Source organism: Pituophis catenifer, unplaced genomic scaffold, assembly GCF_029215685.1.
Source record: "Pituophis catenifer annectens isolate HBS135680 unplaced genomic scaffold, rPitCat1.0.hap2 SCAF_1, whole genome shotgun sequence".
Taxonomy (NCBI): domain Eukaryota; kingdom Metazoa; phylum Chordata; class Lepidosauria; order Squamata; family Colubridae; genus Pituophis; species Pituophis catenifer.
In genome coordinates, this window is record NW_027256881.1 from 284178140 (window position 1) to 284194771 (window position 16632).

General features: G+C 38.1%; 2 protein-coding genes across 4 annotated transcripts in view; one reads left to right on the plus strand and one right to left on the minus strand.

Moving 5' to 3' along the window:
- The window catches only part of RTF1 (RTF1 homolog, Paf1/RNA polymerase II complex component), a 29150-nt gene extending 27332 nt beyond the window's left edge, over nt 1-1818 (minus strand). The window contains exon 1 of the mRNA XM_070939970.1: nt 1616-1818. Coding sequence (XP_070796071.1) covers nt 1616-1693 — 78 coding nt within the window. The 5' untranslated portion in view covers nt 1694-1818. The remainder of the gene's footprint in view (nt 1-1615) is intronic.
- Nucleotides 1819-1998: 180 nt separating this feature from the next.
- On the plus strand, nt 1999-16027 carry NDUFAF1 (NADH:ubiquinone oxidoreductase complex assembly factor 1). Of its 3 annotated transcripts, XR_011600180.1 has the most exons (6): nt 1999-2694; nt 3757-4324; nt 8442-8627; nt 10884-10958; nt 13258-14308; nt 15667-16027. XR_011600180.1 is itself a non-coding variant. In XM_070939981.1 (5 exons), exons 2-5 carry the CDS (start codon nt 3827-3829, stop codon nt 13396-13398), a joined length of 900 nt encoding a protein of 299 aa, XP_070796082.1. In that variant the 5' UTR covers nt 1999-2694; nt 3757-3826; the 3' UTR covers nt 13399-16027. The 3 variants fall into 3 exon arrangements, 2 of the variants coding, with proteins under 2 accessions (XP_070796082.1, XP_070796091.1); XM_070939981.1 differs by having other exon boundaries at nt 13258-16027; XM_070939990.1 differs by having other exon boundaries at nt 1999-2440; nt 13258-16027.
- Nucleotides 16028-16632: the final 605 nt, after the last annotated feature.

The following is a 16632-nucleotide window of genomic DNA, read 5'->3' on the forward strand; positions in this document are numbered from 1 at the left end:
CTCAGGAAAACTGTTTTAGGAGGAGACAGAGAAGATATCAGGCACTTTTCACAATCAGATCTGGTTTCTTTGTTGAATAGATATTACTCTCCATAACTTATACACTTCAGGAGTGGCAATCAAATCCTGCTTTTCAACCCAAGAGTAATACAAAACATAATTTCTTTGCTGATTATCATGATTTCCACCCATCCCTGATATTAGGAGGAAACTTTATTGGGATAAAATATGTTATCTCTATTGCCAAACCCACTGTGCCTCTTTTCCCAGTCATCTGAATTGCTCCCTAGATTTTATGAACCTTGAGGCAGTCCTTGGATGGTGTCAAAATAAAAAGGGAAATAATTTGGTAGCACTGTTACAGCCAAGGATGACTTAAACCAGTCTCTCTCATAATCTGGAGATGAAGTGACAGTAATGTCATGGGAACTCAGAACAAAAAAAACCTTGTGGGCACGTTTGTACTATGGTTAGATACAAGTGGAGACATGGACAAAAACTGATACTCCTAACCAAAATGTATATTATCATTTACTGATTTTGGCCTAGTTTCTACAATAGTTGCTCACTGTTCTATGATTATATGCTTTTCATACACAAAGATCAACCCAGAAGAATACGCATATTAACAGAGAGGAATGATAAGAATATGTTACCCACGCTGGTGCCTTATTGAAAAAGGCAAGCTTAGAGACAAAATTAATCTCAGTATATAAAAATTCAGCAAGGAGTGCGTTGTAAAATAATCTACATGAGGGGAACCTTCTTTGCATTGTAAAATAATCTATATAACAGAATAACAGAGGGGAACAGTCTTTGCACCGTAAAATAATCTACTCTGTTTCCCCCAAAATAAGACATTCCCCTGATAATAAGCCCGATCGGCTTTTGAGTGCATGGCAATAAGGCCAAGCGCTTATTTCAGGGTTCAAAAAAATAATAAGACAGGGTCTTATTTTCAGGGAAACACGGGTACCTGAGGGGAATCTTCTTTGCTACAAACAGAAATTTAGTCCCTGAACTCTATAAATGTTGCAGAGACATTGGGAAACTGGGTAAGTTCAAGCAAAGGTTGCAAACCAAGAGATGGGTCCAAACCTATAAACCTAAAATAAACGATATAGAGCTTAGGAGGAGAAAGAAGGGCAGCACAGAGAAAGTGGTTACAACAGTTCCCATCTCCCATCATCCCCACAGCTATTAGGGGATAGCTCAAACAGATCTCACCCTCACGGCTCTCTCTCCAAGCCACCACATACTCTGCATCCTGCCACCTGCCAGACTGGATCCTTTTCGCCTAACTCCAACCTCTTATTCGTCTTCCCTGCCTCGACACCCCCGCGATTCAAAAGCCCTAAACATTCACTCCCGTCTCCTCAACCACATATTTGTTGCCAGAGTCCTCTCTCTCCTCGACCCTGATGTATGTATGTAGATACGTAAAGCCACCCGCACGACTCCCCTTCCGCGCCAGCCCGGTCAGAGAGCGAGGGAGAGAGGCGAAAGCCGTTTGGATGCGAGGGGGAGTAGGTACCACTACGGCACCCATCCAAAGCGATCCAGGCAAAAGCGAGGATGGAGTCCCGGGGCCCAGTTCGGCGGCCACTACTCTCACCTGGTCCAGGTTCTCCTCGCTGCCGCTGTCCTCGGTGTCTGAGTCAATGAGGACCCGGCCTTTCCGCTTCTTCACCATGGCGGAGCTGGCGCCGCCGCTCCCGTCCCCTCCTCACAGCGGGCCCAGCGGACGGTGTGCGGCACTTCGAGCGGCAGGCCTTTGCCAAAGCCAGCCAGCCGCTCGCCCGCCCGCCCGCCAGCCAACCCGGGACACAAAGGGCACCGAGCATGCGCCATGCGACGCGTCGGATGTAGGCGTGGCCGGCGTAGAAAGCGCTACTGGCCGTTAGGCCCTGAGTCGGTGGGGGGGGAGGCGGAGTTAAGGGGCGTTCCCCCGTCAGTTGGGGGGCAAGACGTGCTTGTAGTCCCAAAGGAGCCGTCGCCGGGGGCAGAGAGGCCAATGGTGGGGTGGTTGCCTTAGATGGGTGCATGTCGTTGTTTTTCTTTTTTGGAACCAGTGAAAGCTTAAGACCCATTTTACAGGCGGTATAAACGCTTGGCCAGGCCCGTCGTTGTAGGAGAGGGCCCGATGGGATTTTTGGAAACCCCCTGTTGCCGTTTACGTCAGTTATCTTCGACCACGCTAAAAAAAAAAAAACAATCAGTAAACGAAACGTCACTCTTTCGCCACCTTTTAAAAAGCATTAAAAGACACGGGTTTTCTAGTCGGAGGAGAAAATGTCCGTGTTCTACAGCCCTGATTTACGCGAGGTAAAGGAAACGGAACCTTCGTTATAGGCTGTCGTTCCTTTGAGGAGTCCGGACGACTTTCAGCGTTGGACTCGGCGGCGTAGAACTCGGGCCAAAAGACGGCGGCGAATTCAAGGTGAGCGAAGGGGATCGCATTTGCAAAGGTTAATTCCCGGTTGAACTACAGTACCCATCATCCCCAGTCTGCATTGGTAGAACGTACCCACACATTGTCTGGGAAAGACCATAATCCACTCTTTTGGGAATGAGAATTACGTGAAACTATTGGTTACAAGTTAGGGGTGAACTTACTACTACTTTAAGGAAGCAGAAAGCCAAGACGACGGAGAAGGATAGAAACGGAGCGAACTGAGTGCATTGCCCCATTCGGTGAGTTTACTGGTTTACAGCTATCTGGTTTTTCCTATCTAATGATGTTCCTTAAGAGTGAATAAATGTAACACTTTTTGTTACATTTATGTAACAATAAACATTCAACAATAAATGTTGAAAAAATTATTTCAAGCTTAGGAAACTAAAGTTTCTGAGAGAAGAGAAACTTCTCAGGGTTTGTCTCTCAGCATCCATGGAAACTCTTTTGAATCAGAGACCCTAATTCTAGAAGAGATAACGGTTTTTAAAAGGCACACCAAGACTCAGTCAGTCCTAGGTGATGCCTCATAAAGCCAAGCAGAATTTGACCTGGTTAATAGTTGGATGGGGGACCAGCAGAAAATCCCAGGGTTGCAGGCTAGGCTGCAAAACCAAATGTATGGAAGAAGGCAGTGGCAAACTTGCAAGTGGTGGCCCTGACCATATAGTCACCAAAACTGATCTTGACTCAATAAAGTCTTTACCAAGCAAACAGAAGTTTGATGAAGGCTTGTTTAAATAACTAGTATTTTCCAGATTGTGTTCTCATTGCTGAGGTTATGTGTGCAGATTCTAATAGGGAATCGTGCTCTAATTACGTATTTATTTTCTTTCATTTCTTTTTGCAGTAGAGATATCCCAAATGAAAAAGCTAACATTTTTTAGTTTTAAGAATATTGTGTATGTTTAGCTTAACACATACATACGTATGTACGTACATACATATATATGGGGAGGAGAATTTACTGCTGTTTTTTTTCTTCAGTGGATCCTACATGTTAAATATTAAATTTATTTGATCACTTTTTCCTTTTTTTGTACACTATTTTTTTTCCGTTTAGTTGTGTGTTGAATGTATGCTTTTGTTTCTGTTTTGTGATAAAACAAATAATATTTTTTTAAAAAGAATATGCTGTATGTCATATGCTATCTGCTTTGTTTATGTAGCTCATATGTTATTGAAAGTGTTACTTATAGTAGTAATACAGTTAACAAGGTATATACATCTTGGTATATTTTGGAAAGTAAATGAAACTAAAAACTTTATTTTTAAAATGTTTTTTATTTGTATTATAATAGGTAAACGGCATTAATCAGAAATAGATACCGGCTTGTTTGGATAAGGAAAGCGACTCATCAATATTCATTTATGGCTTCATTTCTCAAAATGCTGGATTTTCTCTCTTTGATAAATAAACACTACTGCCAAAGTAGCTTGTGCAGGACCCTTGCAACTGGTCACCATGCAAGGTGGTACAGTGGCTATGAGAGACCCGGAACATCTATTGAGAAAATTTCACCACGGAAGACAATTGATAACTTTAAGAATGTAGTGGAAGAACTCAAAACACAATGCGGACTTGTAAAGAAAGAGGTAGTTGATTTTATGAAAGGGTTTGACCAAAAACCAATGGAAGATTTTATATTTAATCAGACAAAAGTGGTATGGGAATTTCGTAGTGAAGAAGATATAAATAAATGGGCGCTTGGTTCTGACGCAGCGATTGGAGGGAAAAGTGAAATTTCTATAAAGCTAGATAAGAATAAGCAGTATGCTATTGTGTCTGGGAACCTCAATACTACTGTACCTCATGATGGAGTGACAAAATATAGTGGATATTGTGCTATGGTATCAAAACCAGAAATGGTGAGTACAATCATATTCACGTTTAAAAGAATGTTTTATTCTTTAAGACAAAACTGGCTTTCAGTTCAAAAACTTCAAAATTCTCTTCTAAATATGATTCCCATTTTAGTACTATTTTTTCAAAGTGCAGAATAATAGTAATGCCACATTCTTAAATATATTAGGCTGTAATGCTCCTCTATTAACGTTTACTTCTGTTGAGTGGCATTCAACAGCATAGCAGTCAAGAGATAATCTGTAGTTATAACCTGTAGGGCTGTGAAATTATCAAAATGGGATTTGGAGCATTACAGGAATTGCAGAAGAAAAAAGAGGATGGAAAAGATCTGCAGGATAAGTATGCGTAACTCAATGGGATTTTAGCCACTAACTTGGAATTAAGTAAGCATATATATATATATATATATATATATATATATATATATATATATATATATATGGATTGTGGTATTATGTTTTACACAGACTTGTAAAGTGGATCCTTGACTCGCAAATAATTAATTACAAATTGCTCCATTAACCTCAGAATATGCTCAGATTACTCCCTTGTTTGATAACACGAACTGCTTTAACAACAGCTGCTTTAGCTGGAAAAAATGTGCCACATTCCCTATTTAAGTGTCCTTGTGTATGCTAAGACAGTAAAATACCTTTGTGAAATATTTAAAATAAAATTTCCCCTGTTATAAATGTTATAACATTCTTTTTGTTAGATCTATATTATATCAGGCTAACATTTTAATAATGGCTAAATCATAATTGCATTAAATTAGATTTTATTTTTGCTCCACAAGCACTTAAAAAGCCATTGTTGCTTTATTGTAATGTAATTGGCTTTGAGTTGTGAACCCATTCAAACAAGTTATTGTCTTTATCATTTTGTAGGAACCTAGTCAATTACATTAATTAATTAGGTGTAATTGAATGATGTGGTTTAAAATAAAGTGCAGTCAGCCATTACGTTAAAATCTCAAAGTTTGAAAAAATGTTAGTTATAATTTTCCACAAAATATAGATTTTTTTCAAAAATTGCCAAACCTGTTCTTTTTGTAATATAGAATGAGATTTGCTGTTCAATCTTGTTAGTAGTTGCTCAAAAATAAAACTGCATTTAATGGAACTTAAGTAAATTATCTGATGCCAGTATGTAGTTGACTTCAATGATCTTGAAACACTAAAGAGGAGTAGTAATCAACAGAGGCTGCCAGGTATCCCAAGGACTTGGACAAAATCAAAAGTTTAAAAAATTCCGACTTCCGGTTGACGTTGCGGCGAGACAGTTGGGGATATAGCGGGCTCTGATGAGTCCCATGAAAACCCCGGCTGATGAACCGCTGCCGATGGGTCTGTGGACCAAACCTGTCCTTCAGGGACGGGGGAAGAAGAGGGGTGCCTCGGAAGACCGAGAGGAACAGGCAAGTTCCTCAGAGGTCAGAGGGAACCCTCTGTGAGTCAGCGGCAGGGGGCGGCAGCCATGGAGGCTGCCACGAAGCTGGGACAACTGGGCAAGAAAAGTGCTGGAGGAAAGCGAAGTAAAACGGAGCCTTTTGAAACCGGGTGAGTGACAACAGCCCAGGCTTGTAACAACGTTTGGAGCTATATTAGTAACTAGAAGACCCCTAGCCTAAAACAGTGGCTAAGCCACAAAGGGGCTTTGGAAATTTTTTAAACTGTAACTTTAAAGAACAAAGACCCGAGAAACAACTAATTTTGGAACAGAACTAAGAGACTTGATTTAGAGATATGGTAAAAGGACTAAACATTTTAAAAATTTGAATTGGACTAAGGGGGGGAAAAAGATTTGATACTTTTTTAACTAAAAGAAAATAAAGTGGATGGTTATATAAAAATAAAATGGAGTCTTGCATGACTAATGGGAAATGTGGATTATAGAGAGACACCATCTGGCGTAAAGAGGAACTTTGTAACCTTCCTTTGTTATGAGAACTTTGAGCTCTACAGAAAAGAAAAGAAAAATTGCTGAACTGTGGAGGAGGATTTTTCTTTCCTGACTGCAAGCAGCTGGACTTTGGTGAAGAAAAGGAATCTACAATGGAACTCCTACAGTTGAACAAATAATAATTTGAATGTTGGCGCAGGAATAGAACAAGGATTAAGCACAGCCTTAAAAGAAAGAGATTTGATACATTATATCCAGAATAAAAATATGAAAAGAGATTTAATTGGACTTATGGAGAATAAAATTAAAAACTTGGAAAATGGAAGGAAATCTATGTTTGCAGACGAGGAAATGAAGATAATGTGATTAAAAATAAAATAAAGATGATTGTAATAAATTAAAGGGAGGCTTTTATAGAAATTAAGAATTAAATGAAACTAATACATGTAAAGATATGTTTAATCCTATGTTTTAATGGTAAAATGTTAAGGTCAAGAATAAGGGTCAATATGATTAATTGAAAATGCTAAAAGGAATTTAAAAATATACTTAAAAATATGTTTTAAGCAAGAACCATGTCTCAAGGTTAAAATGTTATGAATGCTATGAAAAAGGATAAAGAAAAATATGATTAAATGAAAAGCAATGCATAGATGGACGGAAACAACAAAGAAAGGTTTAAGTAGAGATTGTTAAACCAACTATGGACATGCTGTATTTAACAGCCAAAAACCTATAATATGCTGTATTGAACAGCCAAACAAATGGTCATGCTGGGTATCAGCCAAAACAAAACTTAATATGCCATGTAACGGCCAAAAAAACAAAATTAATGTGCTGTGTTTAACAGCCAAACAAAGGGCATGCTGGGTAATGGCTAAAAAATAAAAATACGCTATATTCAACAGCCAAAACAAAGGGTTATGCTGTGATTAACAGTCAAGAAATAGAAATGATTCGTTTAACATCAAAGATAATAAAAAAGGTGGGATAATTAAAATGAGGTGTATATTGAGAGTGATAGTTAAGATAAAATGCATAAGTTAGGTTTAATAATAATTAATGTTTAATCTGTTTAATATAATTGTATGATTTATATTGTTAAAATCTCCATCTAAGAGAAAAATGAATTGATAATTGGTTAGGATTTAAGATTTAAGTAACGGGTTTTTGGGGATAATGGCATAGTTATATAGATAGATTTGCGGGAAATATTTGTTTAAAATATTGAGTTGTGTTAATTGAAAATAAGATTTGTTAATGATTTGTTTTAATTTTTGACTGGAGCAAAAGCTTCGTTTTGAAAAGATGTGTTTTATGATTTTTTTTTTTGTTTAAAAAAAAATTATCTAAAAAAAAAAGTTAAAAAAATTCCCACAGCAGTCCAGTTCCCCATTGTTGCCAAGAAAAAACTTACAAATATGCCCAAATAGTCATCAGGATTCAGGTTTGTCTTGAGAGAAATTTTGCCTTTATCTGTAATGTTAAGGAACAGTTCATTGAGCAGCATACATTTTTAAAAGGTTTTTTTCCCCAAATGTTTAACATGTTTTTAAAAGCCCACTTCGTAGCCATTTTATCTACCCTTCAACTGCATTGGGGGTGTGCAAATAATTTGTTTGCTTTTTCAGTGATAGTGATTAATAAGCAAATTGACACGGCTTGTAAAATTAGACTCAGTTACCATCTGTTGTGAAGTAGTTGTACAGTGTAACATGTCAAACTTGCTGTAGATGTTTAGGGAACAGATGTCCCCAGAATTTTTGTCTGCTGAATTAATGTTGCATTCTGTTATCCTCAAGTGTCATCTATAAGCAAGGCATATTGGTCTAAGTGTGTGTGGAAATTGGCACTGTAATCACAATTTTATTAGCCTGGAAATTTGGATAGTTTCTGGTATCTTGTCCAAGAATAATTGAAAACAGTTTTCTCAACGAGGGTGGTGAGGATACAAATTGTGTCAGTGCAGTGGGGTGTGTGTGTGTGATTCTGTTCAGTTGCTTATTACATAATATTTTTTTGAGGAAAAAGAATGTTTATGACAGAATCCACTTGTCATGACAGTTATGTGAAAAGGATAGAGCAGATTAATAGAACAAAAAAACACCTCAGCAGTGAACAGTAGAATATTAAGAAAGCCACATATAAAGGAGAAGGGAAATTTGCCAAGTGTAATAATTGGTGGAATATTAAAAGTAAATGTATATATTTTGGCAGCTTGCTTTTCATCGGACAAAGTTACATGACTGGTCAAATTTTAATAGTCTATATCTGCGTGTCCGTGGTGATGGTAGACCGTGGATGTTAAACATCAATCCAAACAAATACGACTTTACTTCAGTGAAGGATGGTTATAACTACTTCATATTCCCTCGAGGGGGGCCATATTGGGAGGAAATCGAGGTAACAATTATGACTTTTTTGATACTATTATAGAAAGTATAGCTTCCGATATTTGAAAAAATAGGCAAACAAGAATCTTTGAATTTAAATTTTTGAAACATGAAAACAGGATTGTTTTCTTATGTGATTTTTCCCCCTAACTTGGATTTTTTGTACAAGTTTGAGAATGGCAAATTGCCACTTACCCATAGAGTTCTATTACTCCAGGTGCTGTAATACTTTTGGATTGAAAATATTTTTCTTTATTAAAAAAAACTAGCATACAATTGCCTGTGCAACTATAATCAATTGAGACAATTTACTATACAAAAAATAGTGAAAAGGTTGTATGTAAGAAAGTGAGAATTGGTTATATCAGGAAAAACTTTTAAAAATGGGTTAAATGTTATAGAGATGGGTTACTTAAGAAATGTGTGTGGTAAAACAGTCTAGAAAAGAATGTTAATGAATGTATATTGAATAGAAATGTCAGTGTTCATAACGATACATAGTATATTGTGGTTTTGTCAAAAAACAACAACAATGTAAAATGTACAGTTGTGCTCATAAGTATACATACCCTGGCAGAATTTATGATTTCTTGGCCATTTTTCAGAGAATATGAATGATAACATGAAAACTTTTCTTTCACTCATGGTTAGTGTTTGGCTGAAGCCATTTATTATCAATCAACTGTTTACTCTTTTTCAATCATAATGACAACAGAAACTACCCAAATGACCTTGATCACAAGTTTACATACCCCAGTTCTTAATATGGTGTATTGCCCCCTTTAACATCAATGACAGCTTGAAGTCTTTTGTGGTATAGATGGATGAGGCTCTTTATCTTCTCCGATGGTAAAGCTGCCCATTCTTCCTGGCAAAAAGCCGCCTGGTCCTGTAAATTCTTGGGCTATCTTGCATGAACTGCATGTTTGAGATCTCCCTAAAGTGGCTCAATGACATTGAGGTCAGGAGACTGAGATGGCCACTCCAGAATCTTCACTTTATTCTGCTGTAGCCAATGACAGGTCGACTTGGCCTTGTGTTTAGGATCATTGTCATGCTGGAATGTTCAAGTACGTTCCATCCGCAGCTTCTGGGCTGATGAATGCAAATTGTCCTCCAGCATCTTTTGATAACATACTGCATTCATTGTGCCATCAAGTCTGACAAAATTACCTGTGCCTTTGTAGCTCACATATACCCAAAACATCAGCGATTCACTTCTATGTTTCACAATAGGAATGGTGTACTTTTCATCGTAGGCCTTGTTGACTTCTCTCCAAATGTAGCGTTTATGGTTGTGGCCAAAAAGCTCAATTTTGGTCTCATCACTCCAAATGACTTTGTGCCAGAAAGTTTGAGGCTTGTGTCTGTGCTGTTTGATGTATTATAAGCGGGATACTTTGTGGCATTTGCGTAGTAATGGCTTTCTTCTGGCGACTCGACCATGCACCCCATCTTTCTTCCAGTGCCTTCTTATTGTGCATCGTGCAACAGCCACACCACATATTTTCAGAGAGTCCTGTATTTCGCCTGGAGTTATTTGTGGGTTTTTCTTTGCATCCTGAACAATTTTCCTGGCAGTTGTGGCTGAAAGTTTAGTTGGTCTACCTGACTGTGGTTTGGTTTCAACAGAACCCCTCATTTTCCACTTCTTGATTAGAGTTTGAACACTGCTGATTGGCATTCTCAATTCCTTGGATATCTTTTTATATCCCTTTCGTTTTATACAGTTCAACTACCTTTTCCCACAGGTCCTTTGACAATTCTTTTGCTTTCCCCATGACTCAGAATCCAGAAACGTCAGTGCAGCACTGGATGAAGGATGCAAGGGTCTGTCAGGAGGCCTGTCATTGACCTTTTATACACACACACTAATTACATGCAAACAGATCACAGGTGAGGATGGTTACCTTTAATAGTCATTCACAGCCCTTTGTGTCAACCTGTGTGCATGTTATCAGGCCACAATCACCAGGATATGTAAACTTTTGATCGGGATCATTTGGGTAGTTTCTGTTGTCATTATGATTGCAAAAGAGTAAACACCGTTGATTGATAATAAATGGCTTCAGCCAAACACTAACCATGAGTGAAAGAAAGGTTTTCGTGTTATCATTCATATTCTCTGAAAAATGGCCAGGAAATCATAAATTCTGCCAGGGTATGTAAACTTATGAGCACAACTGTATGAAAGAAAAATGAATGTATTGCAAGAAATATTCAAATACTCACATTTTTCAGCTGATCTGTAAATTCTTTATAACAGGTTCCATTTTCTAAGTTCTTTTTTACAAGCCATGGGAGAATCCAGGATGGCCAGTATGAAATCTGGCCAGATAGGGTAAGTGGTTTTTAAACTTGCTATTTGAAAATGCACATCTAAGATCTGTGATCAAAATTCTTAATTATTTTATTCACTGAATTTGATTTATATCCTGCCTTTTTGCTCTGGTAGGAATCAAGGTAGCTAATTAAACTAGACTAACTGGACTACACTAACTATAATAAAAAAGCAGTGTTAAAAACTAAATAAAATAATATATATGAATGATTATACTCACTCTATCAATTCCAGGAAGATTATCCACTTGGGGAAGAAATGTGTGTTTATTCATTTCCTAAATAGTTTCAGGAGAGTGTATCCATCCAATATCTTGTTGTCTGGAAATGTAATAAGCATTTCCTCTTCATCCACCTCATTACAAAAAACACCGAAGAATACATTATCCAGGAATAATCCATGTGACACTCTATTTGATACTCTTGCCAGTTTGATGAGGAACCACAATTTGAGTAGACTTCTCAAGTCAGCTGTGCACAAATTATACTGTTCACACTTAACTAGCTTGTTAATCAACATCATGAGGATTTTTATCGTATATTTTGCTGAAGCCAAGGTTTCTTATGTCTGTAGCATTCTCAAAGAACAAAATAAGTTAGACCAGGTTGGTTCTTGACAACTTCATCTAATTTAGTAAGTACCAAAGTGCTTACAAATGAAACTCTTTATCACTTTTTCTGGAATATTCCCAGGTGTGTCAGACTGTTTGAATTACAGATTTTCAGAACTACAGTTCAAATGCTAGATCTTCTCTTTTCCTATTTTGCGAGGGACATTTGCATCTTTCTGGTCATTTGGCACTTCATTAGTTCTTCATAATTTATTAAATATGATATATATCAAGTATAATATGTATCAGACAGTCAGCTAGTCCCTTCAGTACCCTAGTATGAAATTAAACTGGCTCTAAATATTGAAACACTCCTAAAGTGAAAAGATATTACCTGATTGTCATTTTTCTGACGATCTCTGGCTTCGTTCTGACTGTTCATACTTGGTGTAACACAGGGACAGAAAGCGAATCAAATTCTTCATTGTGTTTTGAACTAGAACATTAAAAGCAAGTATGATCGTTGGATTCTTGGTGTTCTCTTTGTGGTTTTCCTGAAGATATTCCATTATTAACCTAGGGCATAGCCTAAAATCAGTGCGGTATGGGAAAACAAGCTCAGCAAACACGCTGAACTACAGTACATAATATTCTCTACTGTAACAATTATGACAGATCTTTGCAATTAATAAAGTGTAATTGATTGTTTAAAGGCAACAAGGCTTAGCAGTATGTATCATATGATAATCCATTCTAGTCAGTTTGATTTAATGGTTTAAGTGTTGGACTAAGAGTGGAAAATCTGAGTTCTAGTCCTGGTTAAGGTACCAGTTGGGTTACCTTGGGCCAGGCATCCTCTGATATTCCCAGGATGAAAGCAATAGGAAACTTCCAAAAACATTGCTTACGTAAATAAAGGATTTTGCTCTGTTTACACCAGAACTCACGTTTGACTAAAAGAAAAGTTCTTCTAATAATGTAAAAAAAAAAAAAAAGAATGAATATGAAATGCATAATCTATTTAGTAAGTTGAATTCAGTGAGATTTACTCTACTAAGTCCTTAACGGATTGCAGTCCAGATTTGGATAGGCTTTCTTGCAGACACTGCTCTAATTTAGTTATAAACTGTTATATGTCTTAAATTCATTTCCACAAAGTTTAAGATTTTTTAATGATTAAAGCAATATACATGTTTAAAAAGTGACCCAAGTTTATTCAGATGTTTGTTGAGGTTTCTTTTAGCAGGTAAGGTAAAAAGGGTTTTAAATACTTCTTTGAGCTTGCATCAAACCAGGACTTATAAATGCATTAATGTATAACATGAAACAGTTATCTGGAAATTAAACAAAAAACAAAGCTTGAATCCAGGGATATATTTAATAAGTAGCAGTGCCTTACTGCTTACAAAAAACAGCCTTGCTGAATTATTTGAATTCCCTGGGTCACATCTGCCTATACTATTTCATTATTTCAGAGCTTTTAGCCTTGAAGGTGCATAGATTTTTGATGGGAGAAAGACTGCTGAATCTGGGTAGTAAAGGAGGAAGAGGAGGTTTGGAACATTTTTGAGTTCTCTGGAAATTCTGTTCTTGAATTAAATAAGTTTTGAATATTGCTAATCAAGAACTACGTAGCTGAATAAATTGTTGTAAAAACATCAATTTAGGCTTAATAGACGAGATAAATAAATATCGCATGACTTTAGCAATATTTTTGTGAGAATAATACAAAGTGATTTTTTTTAACAGATCAGCACATTGGGACTTACTCTGGCTGATAAAGTAGATGGTCCATTCCAGCTGGATATAGACTTCATTGGATTGTTCAGTGACAAATCGCATACAGAGAATTTTGCCTATGAACTCTATGAAAGAAATCCCAAGAAATAGAACAAGTGGAGGACAGTTGTTCCTTTCAGTTTAGAATATTTCTGTAATTGCATGCCATTCAGTAGTAAGCTACAGTTGAATACTGGACTTATCAGTGAATACAAGCTACATTAGCAGTTATGGAAAAACAACAAAAATCAACATAGTAAAATAAGGACTCTATGATAGTGCCATCTAGCATGCAGCCTTTTAGCCATCACCTGGATTTAAATGGTGATGGGAAGTATAACTAATGTGCACATGCTCCCCATCCCCCAATTAATAAAGAACATCTGTAAAAGAACTGAGCTATCCTACTTTTAACATGTAGTTTTCTGACTTGGTACTACAGTGGTTTAAAGCACCCTGTTATTAACACAGCTGCCTGCAATTTACTGCTGGTTCGAATCTCTCCAAGGCTCAAGGTTGACTCAGCCTTCCATCCTTTCTAAGGTAGGTTAAATGAGGACCCAGTTTGTGGGGGCAATAAGCTGACTTTGTATAAATATACAAAAGTATGAAGGCTATTGCTTAACGCACTGTAAGCCGCCCTGAGTCTCCGGAGAAGGGCGGCATATAAATCAAATTAAAAAAAAAAAAAAAAAAAAAACTTACATTGACCAAAAGAAAACGACTGAATTCCTTTTAGCTGAAGGAGAAATGAATTTATTTTATGGATATCAAAATGTTGTACATAATAAATTGATTGCCCTCAAATTGTTTGATGTCTAGCAACTAGATATTCTCCATGATCTATCCCTAACCTATTTTAGATCTTCCAAAATTGTATCCATTACCACTAAGTCCAACCACCTTGCTGTTCATCATTTTCCTATCTCCACTTCTTCCAGCATTAGAGCCTTTTCCAGAAAGCTAGGTTTTCAGACATGTCTGAAGTAGGATAATTTAAGCCTTTTCATTTGTGACTCCGGTAAGAACTCTGGGCTGATTTGTTTTGGGATCCATTGATCATTATTATTTCTTTGTCTATCCACATTCTCGAGTCTAAAGTTTAAAAGCGTGACTTCATATAACAGCATCACTTGGAATTGAACTGTTCCCATTTGGTAATCAAATTTGACGGCTGTGGCCAGGGGGGGCCTTCTATCAGGTTCGCCTGATTCACCAGTTGCGTCCCTTTCTGGACCGGGACTCCTTGCGCACGGTCACTCATGCCCTCGTCACTTCCCGCCTGGACTACTGTAATGCTCTCTACATGGGGCTCCCCTTGAAGAGCACCCGGAGGCTCCAACTGGTCCAGAATGCGGCCGCGTGGGTGATTGTGGGAGCGACATGGCGCTCCCATTTAACACCTCTCCTGCGTGAGCTGCACTGGCTTCCGGTGGTCTTCCGGGTGCGATTCAAGGTGCTGGTTACCATCTTCAGAGCGCTCCATGGCTTAGGACCTGGGTACTTACAAAACTGCCTGCTGCTACCAATAGCCTTCCACTGGCCAGTACACTCCCAGAGGGGCTCCTCCGGGTGCCGTCGATCAAACAATGTCGACTGGCGACCCCCAGGGGGAGAGCCTTCTCTGTGGGGGCACCTCCCCTCTGGAACGAACTGCCCCCCAGGATATGGAGGATTCCCGACTTGTGTACCTTTCGCCGTGCCCTCAAAACGTTTTTATTCCAACAAGCCGGGCTGGCCTAATTTTTTAACTTTTTTAATTTTTTAAAATTTTACAAAAGGTGTTTTATTTGAATAACTGGGCCAAATTATTTAATATGCTTTTAAATCGTTTTTAAATTTTATATTTGTGTGCTTTTACTTTTGGCTGTACACCGCCCTGAGTCCTTCGGGAGAAGGGCGGTATATAAATTGGAATAATAAATAAATCTCACTGGTGCTTGGACAAGGACTCGACTTAATCCAACCCATTCCCAACATGGTTCCCTCTCCCAGCCCCAAGGTTTGGTAAAGAAAGGGATTGCCTCATTTTCAATTCCCCACACCTACCTATGGCTGCCCTGCACAGTAGCAGTCCTCAGTGGCAGCGGTGGCAAAAGTAAAGGCCTGTGGACTTAGTTTCAGCCTACTGCCTCTCGGCTTCAGCTTGTGTCACCGGACCCAAAGATTGCCACCTCAAACCCTACACTGTGGCCGGCCACCTTAACACCACAGTGCAAAGCCCCAGCAACCCTGTAGGCCCTGCCATACCCAAGTTGACTTCCAATATTTCACTAGTGAAGTATGCCCAGCCTTATCTTATTTAAGGCAGTTGCTTGCCGCACCGGGCCTTTTCCTCAAAGGTGTTTGTGCCATTCTCCAATTATGTGTTGTATTTAGGTATCGGGTTTCTGAGGTCTTCTGAAACTTTGTGATAATGCCACATCTACGGTCTCCAAATTGCAAATGCTGTTCTCACAATGCTGTAGGAAGCTTCAGAAAGCGTCTAATGCCTTCACACCTGCTTTTCTCCAAATCAATCATGCCACTCTTAAGATCATTTGGAAGCCTGGGCAACCAAACAGGCAGAAATGTGGAGGGAGTCGAGATAGGCAGGAGGAGGGAATTGAAGCACTCCTGCAGCGTAAGAAAAATGGCTTGTAAGTGCCCAAATTATGACATGACTCCTGCATTGACATTAACTTCAAGCACCTGACGTAAATACTATTTGTCGGGGAAATTGCTGAATAAATGGTTGTTACACAAGGAATACCTGTAGTTTGTCGTATTTATATTTAACTTTAATCCCACTTTTCTCAACTGTTATTACTAGCCCTTGCAGATCCTTTGCATTTTTGGCTATTAGGGTAGTGTCATCAACATAGCACAGGTTATTTATGTTTTTTCCTCCAACAATATTATAGCATTTCTGAAGTTATAACTACAGCCAACACATTGGTTGCACCTGGAGTTCAAATACCAAAATGATATGTTCCCATTAACATTTAAATAAAACAACCCTTTGTGATAACTGAAGACATTTTTGTAGCAGAGGCAGAAAGGTGAGAATCTAAGGCCTCGGTGCCTTCCGCCGTGCCCTTAAAACTTTCTTTTTTCAGCAAGCCAGGCTGGCTTAACACTTTTAAATGTTTTTAACTGGTTGTCATTGTTTTTTAATTACGGGGCCAAATTTATATATATCTTTTTAATAGTATTTTAATGTTTGTAGTTTATGTTTTATTTGGCTGTACGCCACCCTGAGTCCTCAGGGAGAAGGGCGGTATATAAATTTGATATAAAATAAAAAATAAATTAAAAAATCACAAACATCAGTAATGTGGATAAATTACTTTAGGAAAATATTGT